Genomic DNA, 16101 nt, shown 5'->3' with positions numbered 1-16101 from the left:
AGAGCCACCTTGGAAAAACGTAAACCTTCCCCTAAGTTTTAATGACAAAACTCAAGAGTCATTTTAGTTGTTAAAGTTATAAGTTAATTTCACAAAACCTATTTTACTCCTTTGGACTCAGCATCTCCCAAGATTTGAATCTTTGCCTTATCACGAACAATATTTAAAAGGTATATCCGAAATTAAACATAGATGTTTCCAAGATTCGAAATCTGTGATCAACTCCAGATGCAGCTCAGAGCCCCTGGGAAACCCCCAACCTCTGACCTCTAAGCAGGGGAAGATATTATTTATGGCCTGCTAATTTAACGCCTTTCAAGAGAATAGTGTTTTGTGGCTGCTCTAAGTTACAGCCCTGCCAGGAGAATGTTTATCTCTGCTTAACATTTGTCCAAATAGGAATGTTTATCTCTTAAACGCACATGGCATGAGATTAGCCATATTAAACACTCAACAATATCCATATTTCCTTAACAACACCCAATATATGATGAAATGCTTCAACCTCTTGATGCTTAAAAGGCCACCTTTGCCAAACTAATATATCTTTATTGCCTACTTACACCTAAATGGGCTCCATCACCTGACTGTTAAAACGTGGTTATTGCACTGCTGCCGGAGAGCTGAACTCAAATGCCTTGCAACACAGAAGAGAAAAGAAAACAACTGTGGGCATAACACACCCTGGTCACTGGGTCAATGAGGGGTGAGCGGCGGAGAGCGTCCCAGGAGAGGGAGCGAGACGGATTCTCACCGCTCCGAATAATGACAGAACAATAACCCTCCACCAACATCACGCCGTCAATGTGTTGCGATGACAGTAACGATTGATTGAGGTGGGGCTTTATCAAGGATGACCCTTTTGACTGGCATGTTGCCATGGATACACATCAAGTCCCTGAGTGATAGTCGTTGACTGACATCAGCTGATGCAATGTAAAGAATTACATCCGTCACCTGGGGCTGATGTTCTTTATAGATAACGTTATTTTCGAGTGTTCCCAGATTCGTTTATGCACCCCGGAGAGCGACCCTGTCTCACTGGCATATTTCATCTCCTACCCTTGTTTTTCTCATGAGCCGCGAAAGGCTTCAGTAATCATATTCAAGGTCACAAACATGATTTCCTGGATGGATTTAAAGGCTTTTTATTATTACAAATGCGCGCTTATTGTGTCTTAAGCCACTATGTAATTCAATCCAGGTCAATTCAGCGTTTTTCAGAAAGAACCGTTCAGACACAAGCGAAACTCAAAGTGCTGATCGAACAAACGCGCAATATAAAACACAGCTTTTGAATTAAGACAATGAAACATGTTCAGAAAGGATAAAAAGTTCATAAGGAATAAGACTTGCACAACAAATACATAAAAATATGATATAAAAAATGTTATATGTCAAAGGGTAAGATCCGCAAAACAAAAGATGTACTACGCAAACAGTTAGATAAAATTTGCAATGCGAATAATAAAAGCTCTGTCAAAGTATTCTGCTTTAGTTGTGTGTTTCTAACACAATTTAGCAGTAAGCCTAACCCCAGTTGAACAAATACGTGAGTCAGGATGCATCTTCCTTAGCTCTACTTTATTTTGGTGAACCACATTTTTTAACATGGGGTAAAACTGTAGGACGGAAATAAAATAGCTATTTTATTTTAGCATCAGTAGAAAAAGTTAAAACACAGAAAATTAGAATGACATGTTTGAAATAAATTAACATGAACCCGTAGGCATCACGTAGAAATCTAATTTTAGATTTACTTTAAACATTCTTCAGCAATAAGTCATTAAATAAAATCTACTCCTGAATATTAAGACTTACAGACAGTGGGGTAGATGACATAAACGGGAAGCAGATTACAATAGATGAACATCCCATATGTGCCTGAGTGAAAACTAAAGAAAATGGCTGACTTCCTGTCACATGTCCAAGTTGACCTTCAAAATAAAAGACTCAGTAGGCTGAGACTAAAAACCCATTTTACAACAAATTAAAGGGCATATCACAGAGATACGTTTTAAGTCATGTTTTAAAATCTTGAAGTGTGTCCAATTGATCCATACCAAATGTGGAAGGTGATTCCAGAGCAAAAGGGTCTGAAAAACTAAAGAAAAGAAGTTCCTTTAGTAAATCCACAAAGAACTGGGCTGAGCCAACAACAAGATCATCTTCTCTTTTACCTCATTTTTAAAGAACTGAATATAAATTTTTTTTTTTTTAAACGTCTGTATGTATTTACAAAACAATGTTAGTCTCAGTATTTTCTGTTGGCCAACACACAAAGACTGAAAATATAATTAGTAGTAAACCAAGATCTAGAGTTTGATTTCACTTTATTTAATAGGTGCAACAGAATTTTTCCCACCACATAATTTGTTGTTAAGGTTGAATCACAAATAACTATATTTTAATGGGTAATATTTAATGTTTTCAAGCTCTTGATTCAAAAAACATAAAACTAAATTGTTTTTAGGATATCTGGGTCAAAGCCTCTTCCATTAGAGCCATTAATCTAAGTATGGGAGGATTTTGTCTTTCATTTTCCACATGATCAGGTTTACATGCTGAAGCATATTTCCACAGTGTAGTGCTTCCACAGTCTCCGCAAATGATAATTGACCGGACTTTGCCCCCGCTGATGTAGTAAAAAAAATCCCACCAGTTTGCATGTGTAGCACATTGCCACCTCCCAATCTCACAACTGAGCCCCGAGGCACAGAGCGCACAAGAATCCACAGGAGTCCTCGACTGCAAACAGCTCAGCAGAATCTGTGAGCAGAGGGACAGACCAGCTTGGCCACCTGTGTCCCCTGGGTGTGCCTCATGAGAAAGAGATAAAAAAAAACACAGGACGGTTGACAGAACGGTTCGTCAATGCTCTCCGGGGAAATGATTGTCCTGCTGCAGAAAAAAAATCACACAAGCAGTCGATGACTTGAGGAGAAGATAACGCAGAGGAAGAGATGACACAATAACAAACACTGAATTCACAAAAAAAAAAAAAAAAGTCACCTGAAATGTTTGGGACAGATCACCTGAAGAATACAATAAACTTAAGAAACAGTTGATGGTATTTTTAAAAACATATTCAGTCTCAGTGGATTATGGAAGCGCTATTATATGAACTGTACACCGTTTGTATTGAGAGACAATGGAGCCTGGAGGCGATCCAACACCAGTGATCTTCCTGCTTGAAACACATCCTGACAAAAAACATTTAAAGCCTTCCCAGTAAGAGAGAAAAGAGAGCTTTAGTAAAAAAATATATATAATAGTTTGCTTAGAGTCAACATAATTTTTGTTTTTTCATCTGCTTTCTTCGTATAATTAGCCTGCCTGTAAGAACTTTATATTAGAAATTCTTAGCACATGTTTCAGGGAGGAAGATCACTGCTGGTGCACCGTCTTCTACTTTATTTAAAATGCTAATTGATTGAAGTTTCAGTGAACATTATTTCACAGGTTTGTGTTTTACACAACTTTCCTTTTGCATCATGCAGATGTCATGACCGGAATGTCTTTAAATTTTTTTTGTTGTCAGAATTTGTTTCACACAGGAAGACTTATGGTGGCGCACTGCCTTCAAATTCAGGGGCTGCATCCTTCGAAGGAGGAGGCCATTTATTCACGTTTTCTATTGGACCGTAAACGGTCTATTCGTTCTATTGGCTCAAGCTAGTTCGCGCTAGCTTGAGCCAATAGAACGAACTAATGTGGATTTATACTAAATCAAGACACAGTGGGAGTTATCTACTGACGATGAGCTATGAACTGCTCATAACCTTTTATGAGCAGCAATAGAAACTAATTTCAGAGATTCTAAACCATCACTTTAATCAACATCTGACAAATTTCTGCAATTGTTATTCATTTTTAATATGTAAAAAAAAAAAAAAAAGAATCAGCGATAACATCTAAGTGGGAAATATCTGGATGAAAGTAGGTTTTTAAATTCGTCTTACACCATCTCAGAGACCTTGCGTTAATATAGATCTCTCATTTCCTGTCTGTCAGGGATCCGTCATGATTAGAAAGAAGCTAATAATTCCAAAACAAAAGCCCACTGGAGACACAGGAGGAAGGCTGTGGCACTCGCTGTTGATATTGTTCCATCAGACAGCTCGAACAGAGGAAGTCCTCCGTCTGAGCTGCCAGGCCTGGCTGTTCTTAGGAAGAGGGAGGCGTGAGTGGGTAGGGGGTGCCGGGGATAAGAGTCCGCCCTTTTATCTCTGTGTGAAAAGGTCACACAGGTCTGGCGGAAGAAGCAAAAAGGAACAGCCATCTGTGTTTTCCACGCTTGCCGTCCCTGCTATCTAGGGCACGGAGCGAACACTCGCATGGATGCAGGTCGATATCGCGTCAGTCACGCATATCTGGAAACGTTGGTAATATCATGAAGAATGCATTGTAGAAGAAATTGGAAACCCCCACCCCGATACGTTATCTCATTTGTAATACGTGTGCCAAGCATCATTGTTCTTATAAAACATACTATTCATGTACCTGTCATTGCTTGCTATAAAAATTATCAGAGGTCTGAGTTATGTTCGGTTGTTATTATTGGGTCGAGCGTCGCGTTCCCATTAAACAGTTTGCGCAATAGTCCTCCGGGGACTATGTTTTATTTTGCAAACCTGACATTTTGGAGAAAAACAACATAACCGTTTCATATATGTTCAGGGTGCTTCCAGAAAGTTTTATTTTAAAAAAAAAAAGATTTCCAGATGGAGTCTACTTGTGGTTGCACAATAAAACAAAAATAAATTAGGAGTTTAAGTTAGAATGATTTTGTCATATTTAAAAAGGGTGGGGGGAAGTTGAGAGTGACATAAATAAATACATCGTGCAGCAGATGAAAGGATGTCCTATTGAATGTCATATAATGTTCTCTGTCTGGCCATGGGCGGTCATTGGGGATCCAACACATTGATAAGGGTGGCTATTTCTCCCCCTTAGTGCCCTCGCTGTCTATGTTGTGCAACAAAAGACACACATTCAGACAAATCTAAGTTCTTTTGGTTTGAATTGCCCATATTTTCCCAAATGACTCTTGCTTGCATGCATCAAATCATGTGCACATTTTTAATTAGACTTGCACAAGATCCCTGACGACATGCGTTCCACTTACAAGAGTATCTGCAACCTTCCAGGCTCCTTCAGCTAGGAAATGTGAAAACACTCACAGGAAGAGTAAATTTTAGCTTGAGGGACTTTTTTTCTTCCAAGACCCCATTGTTTTCTTTCCAAACATGTTCAAACACACACACACTTTCTGGGTCCACTCATTCGCAGATATACGTTCAGCTCGCATCTGCATATGCACAAAACGAGAGTTTCCGGGCTGGGAATTCCCAGAACGGGTGTTTAGGTTTATTAAAAATGATTTTAAAAAAGCTAGCCTGTGTACTTTTTAGGAATTAAAAAAAAAAGAAATGAAGTAAAAATGCTGCAAAAACTCATTATTCTCCTGCAATTAAAAGGATCACAAGGGCAAATTATGATTCTTCTTGACATAACTAGTTGTGTTATTTTTTTTAGCAGGTTACTATTTGTACCTTATGCATTGGTTAGTTGTCTCTGGTTTATTAGAACAAAAAGAATAACATATTCATCTGCTAACAGCATCTGGCCTACTTTCTAAGTTCGGGGCTAATTAACCATATTCTTGACAGCTTTTGTGCCATAGCCAGTAAATTTTACCACAGAGCAATAACACTCTATTGAAAACAAACAAGTGCCGCCATCTATAGTAGGTGAGATGTTCCACATGTACGACTCACACACATTTTCCTCTTTATTCTAAACGTTTAAAGCGTGTTCACACGTATAAAACTCACACCGTGGTGAGAGCTACACTGCAACAATACTGTCCTTTTCTTTTTTTTTTAATTATTTGATATATTACACATTTATTATTCATGTGACAACAAAGACATATGATAGTTTGATTTGCACAAACCCCTCAGGGTTTGTGAGGGGGGAAATGTTTTTAAAGTGCTGATTTCTGTGGTCGACGTTTTCAGCGTGAAGCTCTGGAACATACAGAAGCGCTAGATGGGGGATCTGGTATATGCTGCTGACAGCGGGATTTTATGTTGGAAACAACCAAACTCTATTAGTCCTAAAATGATCTCCACACCCTTCACTTCGCTGACATTTTAATACAGTTTTGCTGTCACGTTACCTCGTCGCCTGCAAAGGTTCTTAATGAGAACCTAAAGCTTGGAGTGACGACATACATTTCTTGAGGAGTAACACGGGTGTCCCTACAGGCCTGAGCACAGCTGGGGATCAATGCGACATGTCAATGATGCTTCAATCTATTGCAACGGTCAAATGCTTTGCCGTCCAATCACAAAGGTGTTTAAGGTCACCATAAAAGGTAGAAGACCCTTGCCTGATTGTTTTACAGCTGTGGATGAATCGATTGAGCTGCCACAGTTACACAATATCTCAGTGTTTTTGTTTGTGTCACATTGTCAAGCTTCAAAAACTGAACATTATGAAAATGTATGTAATTTGTGTCTAACACTAATGTGCAGGCATAGATAGATGTGATCAAATGGTGGATTGTGTCTGACAAAAATATTCACTGAATTTGTTCTCATTTCGTTACATTACAACTGCAATATGGCGCACAGTAGAGAGGAATTGTAACGCGAAAGCAACGGGAGGTTTGGTTTTACTTTTTGCATCAAAATGCAATTAAAAAATAAAAATGCTGCCTGCATTTATATTCAACCCCACGGATATTTTATAGAACCACCTTCCAGCTCAGTCAGATCGTAGGGATAGCATCGGAAACAACCGATTTTTTTATTGGATTTAGGTCTTATGTTTAATTGGGTCATTATTATGCGTGAATAGGCTCTGATCGCTATCAGGGGTGTTAAACTTTCGTCCTTGGGGACAGTGTAGGACAGGGTTTTATGCTGAGGTGGCAATTTAGTAATTTGATTCAAGTGTGTTGGACAAGAGATATATCTAAGAGTTTCAGGACACGTCAAGCTAATGTTACAAGCTGTGCATCACCAGGGGAGGAGCAGGAGGACGATCCGCAGACTGCTTTCAAACTACATCTGGTAATGTTGCTCATTTGTTGCTAGTATTCTTTCATGTTTGAAATGCCTTGTTTCTATGCCTAAATTGAGATTTTTGGTCAAGGAATACTTCTACTCTGACAATCATAAATCCTTGTCAACTACGATCCTCCTAAGTTTCTCCTTACCTGGCTTTCCAATGATTTCAGAAACTAGAAAACAAATGCCACATGTTGCTACAATCTTGCACCCCGTGTCTAGGTCCAGGTAGATAGGGTAATCGCTGCTCAAAGAGCACATCCAACCAACCAAGTAAGACCATAAAAACAAGTTCATTTTATTTATTTATTTCCAAATGTCCTTCCTTAACCTTCCAGACATACCATACGAAGAAGCTAGATACCTACATGTACGCCAGGGCATTTTTTGCTCACAAAGAACACCTAATGTTATGTGTATGTTTGACTTAATTAAATCATGGTGGCCTCTGCCATCAAGGTTGACAGATTGCACGATGAAATGTGAATCAGTGCCAGTATGACCTCTGGCCTTCTCGATTATGCAAGTATGTGTGCTGTAGATGTGTATGCTAATTTGTCATCTGAAATTGAGAGGAAGTTAGAATGTTAAGAAGGGCTTAAACAACATACTCAGCATCCAAGAATAGCAGGGGCCAGATAGCCTTGCCATATACTCCTCCCATGCAACCAAGGTGTTATAGCCCAGGCTCCAAAAAGCATATTATTGTACAGTGTTGCGTATGTTAAGGAGGGAAGTATGGGTGCTGAGGCAGCAGCTTGAAGCCTCTCCTAGGAATGAGCTCCCCAATTGTTCCCCGGCCCATCCCAACCCCACTCACACAAGTACAGCAGAGACCACAGCAAGGGACCATGCCAGAGTTCCCCGACAACGCTGGAAAGGCTTCCGCAAAAGTCACCGAAAGGTTGATGCAATCCAGGAGAACGCATACGAGCTATGCACAGTCAGCATCCAGCTAGTCGCCCAGGACACAGGAACCTCACGACCAGCAAGAACCACAGGAACTAGCAAATGCACCAGTCCCTCAGCCCATCCCCAGTTGTCCACCCTAATGCGCTGACTGACTGTACACCATCCAGTAAGGCCCCACCACCATGACTGCCAGCTCACCCACCAGTCCAGGAACAACCGGAAGGCAACAATCCCAACACTCCCCCAAAATCACCACCAGAGGCGCACACATTGTCACATATTCCTCAGAAGAACAGCTAGAAGTTTTAGTGCTCCATGACCCATCGCATATGTCAACAAGAGCTTTCTAGTAATCAGATTCATCCTAGGTTCACCACACACAAAAATTGATCTCAAACCATATTAAATCCGCAGCAGATCCACTTCAACTTCCACAGCTAAAGCAGGTGTTGTGGATTTTACCAGCTCTGGGAACAAGTTGCTGACCGCTTTCCCGATCCCTTTCCTGTTTGGTGTTGTGTGTGTGTGTGGGCGTGTGTGTGCGGAGCAGAGCAGAGGGGTGATAACGCCGGTTTGTTCCCTGCTACTACCGCATGTTTTTCCTAATATCTCCAGGCCCCCAATCCTTTCCAGTCAAGCTGCGTTCCAGGTGGGGTGACAGAGCACAGCTCACAGCTACAGGCTGTCCAGGAAACTCTTGTCCTCTGTCCAAAAAAACATGTTTTGACCGCCTGTACCACATCTGGAGGGATATTTACTCCTACAGCTATTCTGTTCTCCGGCTACATCGCACAATACTCTTGACAGGTTCTGTTTGCACACCCAGCACAAGCAAAACATATTTTGTTTAAATGAAAGCAAAAAAAAAAGGTCATGTGTATCAATTGTGCATGATATACTCCTGAGAGCGGTAGATTTGGAACTGCCAAAAGACCGAAACTGAGCTATCTTTAGTCATTCGATACAAAAACAAAGGGTTACTTTATGGCAGCTATAAATGTGCTGCTACTGCCATACAAAAATATTACAGTCTCAACACTTTATAGCTGTTAAAGCCTTTACATTTAAAAAGTAGAAAGAACAATCACACAAATAGCAATAAAGCTGCTTTCGTGTATGACGACGCACACATTAGTCAGCGCCCTATAGAAACCGTTTAAATGTAGCAATCACATCTTTAATCGAAGCAACTTCACATTTAATGCCCTCTTTAAATAATTGACAAGGACTATAATTACAAGCACCAAAACATTTAGTCTTTAACGAGAGGACATGAGCTCTCTCTAATCACCTCTTGGAGTCTGTCTGCACTTTATAGGTGCCTCAAAGCCAAGTCCTTCCTGCACCAAACCATCTGGAATGGGAATTTTGCTGCGTGTAATAAATGGGTCTATATGCCGCTGCAGCAGTCAGGCCCGGAGCCCCGTGGCGATTCGGATTCTCTTTAATGTGTTTCCGTGCTCTATCACTATCTGCCTCATCTCCACTACGTCTCTCCTGCATTGTTTGACCTTCAAGTGTGCAGAGGAGAAGGAGAAGGGAGGTGAGACGGTCTCTGCCCGACAAGTGGGCGTTTAAGCAGTGCTGAAGGCTGTCAAATTAAGCACCCCAATAGGACTATACCACTGGGGCTTTTATTGAGTGAGGTCGCTTCATCCTTGAGGCCGCAAGATTTTTCCAAACCAAGAGGTTCGTCAAGCACTCAAAAACTAAGCAGCATCAGTCAGTCGGTGGTTAAACACCAAACCAAGACAATGTTTAAAATGTTAACAAGTCATTGACTATTCTCTGACTATTCTGCACTTAGCTGTTTGTTTTTTTTCTTGCTGTCCTTCTGAACAATTTGTGGTGTGACTCATTTTATTCTGATTTTCAGAGAGGAATGCGCTATATCTATCATGTACAAAATTCTGAAACAGGTGGCACCTGTTTGGCACTTTCCAAATTTTCAACACGCCTCACTTCATTAGAGAGAATCGGCAATATGACTGTTGTTACTATGACATTTACAATTGATTTATTTGCTTACGTCAAGCACTCAGGCTTACTGAGGCTCGTCCCCCACAAATGTTGTCCTGTATTCACTTGTTGTTGTTGTTGCAGATTTTGTCAGCTGAATGTCAATGATGCAAATCTTACACGTTCCCAATTGGTGCCTATTGATATGAGACCTGGTCACTCCACAGACCACTGGAGTGCAATCGTCTCTCAATAGGCTGTGGTGTTCTAACAATGCTCAGTTGAGACTAAGGGGACCAAAGTGTGTCAAGAAAATATTCCTCCCACCATGGTATCACCGTCATCAGCCTTTACTGTCGACACAATGCAGGATGGATGCAAAATTTTATGTTGTTTCATCCACATTCTGACCCAACCATGAGCTGAAATTGTGACTCATCTGACCAGGCAACGTATTTACCAGTATTCTAATATTAGTAAACCTATTTGACTTTCAGTCTCAGTTGGCAGTTCTTAGCTGACACCTGGTCTAGTCTTCTGCTATTGCAAACCCTGTTGTGTGCTTCAAGGTTTTGCAAACGTCGGTTCTACAAGGTTGTTTGAGCTATTTCTATCACCTCGACCCAGTGAGTACGTTCTTTTTTTTTCTTCTGACATCCACAAAATATTTTCATCCACACAACTGACACTCATTAATTAGTCATTTTTGGAGTCTTCTCATCAAACTGTGACCACCTGCCAGTTTTTGTTTATTTTTTTGAAAAACAAAAACTGTTTAGCCCTTCAAAGTCCAATAAATCACAGTTTTTCCTCCAATATGATGCTCGGTTGACTATCTGTATTAATAGGAAATTGGTGAATGTTGGTCAGCTTCAGCAGCTGGTAAATCTTGTTTGATGTTTTAGTAAAACATCATCTTATTTAATATGCTTTTTTAAGCTTCACTCATCAAACATTGAATGATTACATAGAATTCAGAAGGACAAATTACATTAAGTGACATTAACATAAGAACAGAAGATTTGGCCCTCCCAATAATTATCTTGATAAATGATCTGAAAGATAAAAATGGAGGTTGAGAATTGTAGATTCTTATAATGGTTAATAGCACAATGAATGACCATTTAAACATATATGATATAAAGGTAGTATTGCTGTGGTGAATCATGGTAGTTGGTTGGCCCCACCAATCAGATTTTGTTTAGGGCCCCAAACAATCTTCGTCCGGCTCTGATACCGGCATTTCTCATTTGTTGCTAAGGAAGTGCTGCCTGCTGTGCAGGAAACAGGGAGAGCAGTTTCCTGTTATGGAGAGAGGTGTTTTTTTTCTTTCTTTTTTTCCCAACAGTCGCATTCATTCAGCCTTACAACAGATGCTTGGTCAGGAAGCCGGGCCAGCAGCGAATGCTTTCTGCTGTCCTGGAGAAACTGTTTTTGGAAACTCCTTTTAGAAGCCTTTCAATGCGCCGTTTCTGTTCAGGAAATAGTCCACGAGCAAAACCGTGTGAGGACGGCTGTGAGAAAAAAAACAAAAACATCTGCCTGATTTCTAACCCTCTAAGAAAGCAGCATCCAAAATACGTCGACGTCCAGTCATTATAGGATCAAGGTCAGCTGAGCAGCTTATGCAACTGCACGGGTCTCATACGGTTATCCTTTGGGTTTCAGGATGTCAGACATGCTCCACAAACTCAGACGTGGGACAGCTGTCACTTAAGAAAATAAGATTCTGTTTCCGTGCAAAAGCAGACCTAAAGCTGGCCACGAAACAATGAGCTGCACGTAGATTGTGGCTTAAAGGTTAATACTTACCGCCCAAATCCTTCGTATTTAGTGGATTTGTTGCCCTCGAGCTGACTGAGTCGTTGCTAAATTACGTCGCGCCATTTGAAGACGTGTGTCACGCGACAAAATAAAACCCAACTGGAAACTGAGAATTAAATTTTGTTTGGTTTTAAAAATCATAGCTATAAAACAGTTAGTTGGTAGATAAAATACTCAGTGCTGGCTGAATCCCTTCTTTCTATTCAAGTATTTTGTGTCCAAAGTTAGCTGGTTTAGTGACAGCAATGCTAGCATGCTAGCCAGGTTAGCTTCCTGAAGCTGACGAGGCAGTTGAGGCTTTTAAAGAGTTGTTCATTTCTTTTTGACACGGAGAACAAAACCAGACAAAACAGTGAGGATGCATGTTGGGTAGGATTCATAAGAATCCTTCACATTCATAAAACTTGTTTGTGTGATAAACAGAAAGCACCTGCGATGATCCAGCTGTTTGTGAACCGTTTCATCCAGTCGGGCAGATGTTTTCAAGGTGTGTTTGCTGAATGAGATATATGAGCTGACAAATACTTACTGTCGTATCTAATTACAGTTAGTCAAAAAAAAAAGATGCTAAATTAGAGTAGAAGTTGAATTAAGAAATACATTACTTGTTTTCGTTGAGTTGTGTATTTTAAAAAGTTAATGTAATTTAACACATTTAAGGTTGAGTTAAAAATGATAGCAGTCCCACACCAGTAGCCACTGTAAGCAAATAAATCAACAGTAAATGTCATAGTAACAACAGTCATGTTGCTGATTCTGTCTAATTCTGATTCTGTGTTGAAAATTTGGAAAGTGCCAAACTGGTGCCACCTGTTTGGGAATTTTGTCCATGCTAGGTACAGCGCATTCCTGTCTGAAAATCAGAATCAAATGAGTCGCACCATAAATCGCTCAGAAGAACAGCAAGAAGAAAAAAACCCAATCAAACAGCTAAGTGCATAAAAGTCAGAGAATAGTCAAAACCTCAAAATCTTTAATCAGGGGAATTAAAGGTGCACGGCTGCTTGAGCTGTAGCAGTTTTCGGAAGCAGAGGTTATAAAAGTAAATGATTAGTCGGTGATTCTCCTGGAAGCTAAATCTAAGAATCTGGACGTGTTTTAGGTTTTGTAGAAACGTGAATGCCCCTCTCTTTCTCTGGTGTGGGAACAAATAAGCTCTTTCTTTTTCAGGTTTTGATTTGCATTGGAATATGTTTCCAATGCATTTCCCTCTTTTAAATTATATATATATATATTTTTATACTGTATATATTATTATTATTTTATTTTATTTTATTTTTTTGCATCAAGAGTAGGTGAGTTGAAATGGGTGGCCTGAAGTGAGTGGATCGCTCTCCATCTCTCCGCGTCGCGCTGAGGTCCAGCCACAGGAAGCGCCCAGCAGCACCTCCCGTTTCCACACAGGAGCGCACCAGTGCGCTGGAACATCACGCGTGGAGAGAGAGGGAGAGAGAGAGAGAGATCCGCCACCAACTGTGAGACGAGAAAACACCTTATACACGATCTTTCGCCGCCGAGAAGGATGTCTCTACTCTCAAAACTTGAATTCCTCTCAATGCTCGCAATGCATCTGGATTAAGTCGGCGCTTTTTGCGGGAGGGCTCCGTTATCTGTGCGGAGAAAAATGAGGACAGCCGTCGGTTTCCGTGGATGATGATGTCCCACAATGAACGCAGGTTGGTCGTAAATCTATCACGTTGTTGCACCGGAGAATAAACTTTTAGTGCTTGGTGTCTGAGTTTGGCACCGACGACACACGAGAAGGTTTGATGTTAAGTTGTGAAAGTTACTGTTTTCTATGTTTTTCCCAGTGAGCGTCAATATTAAACGATGTTGAGGTGCGTTAACGAAGACATTGCGTCTAATAGAAACATAAATTAATTTACTAATTTTATTACATTTTTATACGGGATATATGCGTTTCCTCGTGGTAAACATGGTGAATGGCGTGTACGCTGCATGCAGTTTGTGTGTTTTCATATCCTGGAATAACACTGAAATCCTTGGAAGAGGACTCAGTAGTGTCCATCTCTTTGAAAGTTATGAGAAATGGAAGGGATGTACGAGGATTTATGTTTAGATTGGATTTATTAATTCTGTCTGAGAAATAAAACCGTGGCGGATATGAATGGGAGTGTGTGTTTGGAAGTGTGTGTGTTTGGAAGTGTGTGTGTTTGGAAGTGCTGGTTCTGCTTTCAAGTCCGAGAAGCTGTAGATTATTTCTCAAACAGAATTGGAATGACGTAGCCGACTTGAAGCTGACTTGGGACAGTTTATCTCTTTTACATTGTCCAAATGTGAACATTAGTGCATTTTACATTATTATAAATGTAATTGTTCAACTGTAAATAATATGCAAAATTGTTTAGGTTCTGAGAGTAAATGGTTAACCTGTTTCTTTTGTTGTTTTTGGGTTATTTTCTTAAACGTTTAAAAAGATTTTGGCAGTTTTTAAGGAAATGTTGTGGCTCAAAAATTCTGATTCTAAGCAGGGCAATTAAAAATAATCAAACTATATGTTCTGCTTGTGGAAATGATTTGCAAACTTTATGCTGTGACAATTCATTCTGGAGAGCCCCCTGCTGGTGTGAAAGCCTCAATCAGCTGGTCATATCGCTTATGCCTTGGACCGGCTTTGCTTTTCTTGTAACACTGAAGAATCCAAAACCTTGTAAAATCAGATTTTAGGCAGGCGGTTATGGTTTGACATTCAGAATCGAAGCACGGTGTGAAATCACATCCTGGACGTCTGACAGAGTCAAGGTTCCAGTGACTGTCTCTTCCTTTTGTTTTGCAAAACGTTTATTTTAATTGAATTCTTGTTGCATAATTCATATCCTGTTGTTCGAGGTTGGGTGCTTTGTCAGACTGGGACCCGTGTTTTTTTGTTTTTTTCTCTCTCCCTGTTTTATTGTTCTTTGGCGCACTCAAAGAGTCCTTTCCAGAGGGGGGAAAAATGGAGAGAAAAAAAAGCATGTGGTTGTGCGTGAGAATCGTTGAAGAATGGGGAGAAGGAAGTCCATTTGTGCTGTGAAAATGTGAACTCCTCGAGAGGTTTTGTGGTGGAGTGATTGGGGGGCTTCACTGTTAATGTCCTTCCCACCCAGAGATATCCTGTCTGTATTTTTTCACAAAAGTTCAACTGGCCCTGATTTAACATTTGAAATCAAAAGCAATGTGTCTTAAGTTAAAAAAACCCAAAATAACAACGTTCTAGGGATTTTCTTTCTTGAGATTTTTTATAGAATCAGAAAAAGAATAAAGAGAAACCTTGTTCCTTGCGGAGAGAAGGAGCAAGGAAATACTAAGGAATAAGCAGAGGGCACGCAGGGTTTAATAGGATGTGCGTCAGGACAGGTACTAAATAACAGGAAGAGACCAGGGGTGTACACACTTTGTTAAGAATGGGTGTGTTTCATGACGAGTCTAAATTTTTTATCGACAATGTTCAGTACCGACAATGTAAATTTTAAAGAGAAAGTCAGGATGAGCTTGTTGCCAGACAGACTTGTTGAGGTGAGTCAATGATAAGAAATAGCTCCCTTACCTTGTAGTTTGCGAACATCATATCACAGTGAAAACTGATTTAACTCTCTGAGTGGTGTTAGGTTAACAGCTAGCCAGACAGGCTTTGCCATTTTAGCTGATTTTGGATTTAATTGGGACTATAGAAAATTACTAATAACTGAAACTGAGCAACTTTATGTTAACTGAAATAATCTACAGGTTTACGAGATGTTTTAACAAGGTCAGTGTTAATCCCTAAAATTTTGTTGGTTGAGTTTTTTCGACCGACCTTGTCAGCTGTTAGTTTATCTGTAGAGAAGTAAGACTTGCTGTCATTGTGATCAGTGACAGTGGTTGAATGAATGCCATCCTGGACATATATATATATATATATATATATATATATATATATATATATATATATATATATATACATATATACATAACTTAGATTGAGAGTACTTATATATATATATATATATATACATATATATATATAAGTACTCTCAATCTAAGTTTGGCCTGTTCATTGTAAATTATGCATGTTCAAGTTTTATATTTTGAACTAGAAATGATCAAATTCAGTCCACATTTCGTTAGAAAGTAATAAAAGAGCAATTTAGTTAAAAAAATATTTGTTGGGTGTCTGTACCGCCCCCTGACAAAATGGCCCCCAGGGCAGTGAGCCATACCACTCTTTTGTAGAAAAAAAGTTTTACTGTTAAAAATTGTACTTGTTTTTCCTGGTATCTTAGTTTTTGGGAACTTTTTCTAGCAGACCTACAGTCAACTATGGTACTTTATGTAGCGACACTAATGT

The 16101-nt window shown here is 39.8% G+C and overlaps 1 protein-coding gene across 2 annotated transcripts in view; it reads left to right on the top strand.

The window, feature by feature from the left end:
- The first annotated feature begins 13180 nt into the window (after nucleotides 1-13180).
- Nucleotides 13181-16101, top strand: part of LOC114135536 (FYVE, RhoGEF and PH domain-containing protein 5) — a 39875-nt gene continuing 36954 nt past the window's right edge. For both annotated transcript variants that reach the window (XM_028002899.1, XM_028002898.1), the window contains exon 1: nucleotides 13181-13450. In XM_028002899.1, the coding sequence (XP_027858700.1) occupies nucleotides 13441-13450 (10 nt within the window). In that variant the 5' untranslated portion in view covers nucleotides 13181-13440. The remainder of the gene's footprint in view (nucleotides 13451-16101) is intronic.

This window comes from Xiphophorus couchianus, chromosome 20 (assembly GCF_001444195.1).
Source record: "Xiphophorus couchianus chromosome 20, X_couchianus-1.0, whole genome shotgun sequence".
NCBI classification, from domain to species: Eukaryota; Metazoa; Chordata; class Actinopteri; order Cyprinodontiformes; family Poeciliidae; genus Xiphophorus; species Xiphophorus couchianus.
This window is presented reverse-complemented; position numbering and strand designations above follow the sequence as displayed.